Raw genomic sequence first — 3,056 nt, 5'->3', positions numbered from 1 at the left:
AGTATGGCTTAGAAGCTTGATACCTCTATAGTTGTTGCAGCTCTGGATATCCCCTTGTTTTTGTATAGAGGGATCATTACGCTCGATCTCCATTCTTTGGGCATCATTGCTTTTACAAAGATGACATTAAATAACCTAGTCAGCCACTCCAAACCTACCGAGCTCGCGCTCTTCCAAAATTCCCCAGGAATCTCGTCTGGTCCGGTCGCTCTTCTCCAACGCAACCTACGAACAACACCCTTAACCTCCTCGATCGTAATACTCCTGCAACACCCAAAATCGTGACGCCTCCCTGTATGTTCCAAATCTCCCAACACAATCTCTCTGTCCCCCTTTTCATTCAAGAGTTTATGGAAGTATGACTGTCATCTCTGTTTAATAAGGGTCTCCTCTATCAATACTTTTTCATGCTCGTCCTTAATGCACTTCACTTGACCCACATATTTTTAAAAAATTCATTATAATGCGAAAATATGATAACATAAAGTATAAATGTTCTTACTCTAATAATAAAATATAATTTTTTATAAAATATTTTTCGATACGCCCCATTTCGAGACTCAACCCGAAAAAAGTCTTCAAAAATATTGATCTAGAATAATTCGGAGTTTGTTGCTTTGAACTTCTTGTCCAAATGCTAGATGACATTTGGCATTAAATTTCATCCACTCATTAATTAAGCTTTAGAAAAATGGCAAAATATATACCACTTAAAACATTTGACATTTTTATCAACTAAAACATTTACTAAATAAAAGACACGTAATACGACAAAGTTCGGGATTGTTAATTTAAAAATAAAAATGAGTATAAATTCAGTTCTCACATATTTCTTACCTTATTTGAGATTTGGTATGGTGAAGAAGGAGAAAAAATAATGTTGTAGCAGTAGCCTTATTAATCATGATAAATTACATAATATATTTGTAACTTAATTATGATAAGGTGAATATATTTTGATACAGGCATCACCAAATACACACAATTAAAATGTTTTTCCTTAAATTATTCCATCTTGTCTTTAAGTAAAGAATTTGGACAAATCTCTTCCACACACACATTTAACTCAAATGATGCCAAATTATTGCATACTCCCCCACCCCACCCCCACTACACCTTTTTTCTTCCACGCCAAAATGCATAAAATGTACCGTAGCTCACCCCTTCCTTCTCCATGCCTCTAAAAAAAAAGCCATGACTTTAAACTAAGCTTTCTTTTCCATCCCTATATATATATATATATAAACAAAATTTTTAACTAATTCAAACGTCGATCGAAAAATCAAGAAATGGCCTCCGCATGCATATCCAGTTGCGTTAACGACGCTCGTGCTCCGGTTCGGGCCACATACGTAAACTTGTACAAGTGGCCCGAATCGGATGCTGAATTTATAAGATCGGTCAGCTTAAAAAATAATGGTCGTGGTCATATTCGTGGTCATGGTCGTGATCGTAATGGTCCCAAAGTGGTCGATAGTATTTCGTGTAGGCAATTATATTTGAGGAGCTATACTTTTTCAAGGGAAGATCAAGAAAATGTAAGTGATGAGAAGAAATCTCAAGTGAAATGTTATGGTAAAAGAAAGAGGAAATTACCTCGTCGGAATAATGGTTGCGGTGGTGGTTATAGTGGTGGTTCGAGTGGTGGTGTCCGGAGGCGGAGTACGAGAAGGAAGTGCAAAGGGTTTAGAAAGGCTAAGGAGTTATCTTGCGCGGCTTTGACTTCGATTTTTCGGAGGTTACTATCTTGTACTGCTAAGGTTGATGTGGTCAGTTAATTGACGTGTTGATTTCTCGTATGATCCATCAATTTATAATAATTATGTAATATTAATTTTTTAATTAAAAAAGAAAAGATAATTTTATGAGATAATGACTATTACTTCGGTGAATTTCTGAGAAATCACCTTATTAAATGTTTTAATTATATTTACTTTAAACATCATATAGAATTTTAATTTCCTTTCTATTTTTTTTTCTCGTCTACTTTGTCTTGGTTTTTGTTTACACAGGACCTTGTTCGAATATTTGAAATTAATTTACGTACTGAAACTTTACAAGAACGACATTTTTCGGATCATACGGTTCAGTTGATCATGAAGGAGGGTATATTTGCTTGGATAAAATTATATCATTGAATTTATGATATTATGTAGGTTCAATTATATGTAAAAATTTAATAGCAAGAACAAGGATTTATTTACTTATATACAATGATGGTATATACTCTCTCAATGCCAATTTATATGATATAGCTCGAATTTCGAGTGTCAGACAAGAAAATCTTTGATCGTGATTTATTTGGTATATCTTTTAAATATTCTAAATTATTAATCCTTGTATCTGATTTTTAAATATGTATATTATTTTTCAAAAATCTTAAAGATTGTATGTCCGAATGCACGATTAAAATAAAAAAATTTGACTGTCGAAATTTAAATTATCGAATAAATTGGGACATAGATAGTATATATAAAAGATTTTTACCCTAGTTATATAAATTTTTATAGCAGTTAATCCGTCTTCCAATGCTGTATCTATGATCTGTTTCTATAGCAATAAATGAAAAATATCCTTTTCTTGTCAAAATTAGAGTGACATCTCTTTCTATACCTTACTACAGTAATTTTCTTAAATACAAAATATTCAATATAATCCTTTCTACTCATCAAAGAGTCTAACCTTTTGGACTGTAAAAATCTGATTTTATCCTGCAAAAAGGCCACATCCAGGGGGTACATGGAGCGGGTTGATTCGGATTTTTTACAAATTAAATCAAATTATTTGTGTCGGATTATAAAATCTATAAACCAAACCAAATCAATAAAATTCGGGTTTTTCGATATCAATTTTTCTCGAATTTTTTGAGTTTTTTCGAATTTTTCGGATTTTTTTGAGTTTCTCGTATTTTTCATAATATCTAATAAAAAGCACAGAACAGTGCTTCTTAAAAAGAGTTCTAATACAAAATATCAACATAAAAGATGGAGGCAAAACACTGTTTGAAGTTTTTAACTTTATAATATAACTTTATAAGATAGGCTTTTTTTGTATAT

General features: G+C 32.1%; 1 protein-coding gene across 1 annotated transcript; it reads left to right on the top strand.

Moving 5' to 3' along the window:
• Positions 1-1,052: 1,052 nt before the first annotated feature.
• LOC129902931 (uncharacterized) lies at positions 1,053-1,873 on the top strand. The gene has a single exon (XM_055978377.1). It carries the CDS (start codon positions 1,290-1,292, stop codon positions 1,776-1,778), a length of 489 nt encoding a protein of 162 aa, XP_055834352.1. The 5' UTR covers positions 1,053-1,289; the 3' UTR covers positions 1,779-1,873.
• Positions 1,874-3,056: the final 1,183 nt, after the last annotated feature.

The sequence above is a fragment of the Solanum dulcamara genome, chromosome 9 (assembly GCF_947179165.1).
Source record: "Solanum dulcamara chromosome 9, daSolDulc1.2, whole genome shotgun sequence".
Lineage (NCBI taxonomy): Eukaryota > Viridiplantae > Streptophyta > Magnoliopsida > Solanales > Solanaceae > Solanum > Solanum dulcamara.
This window is presented reverse-complemented; position numbering and strand designations above follow the sequence as displayed.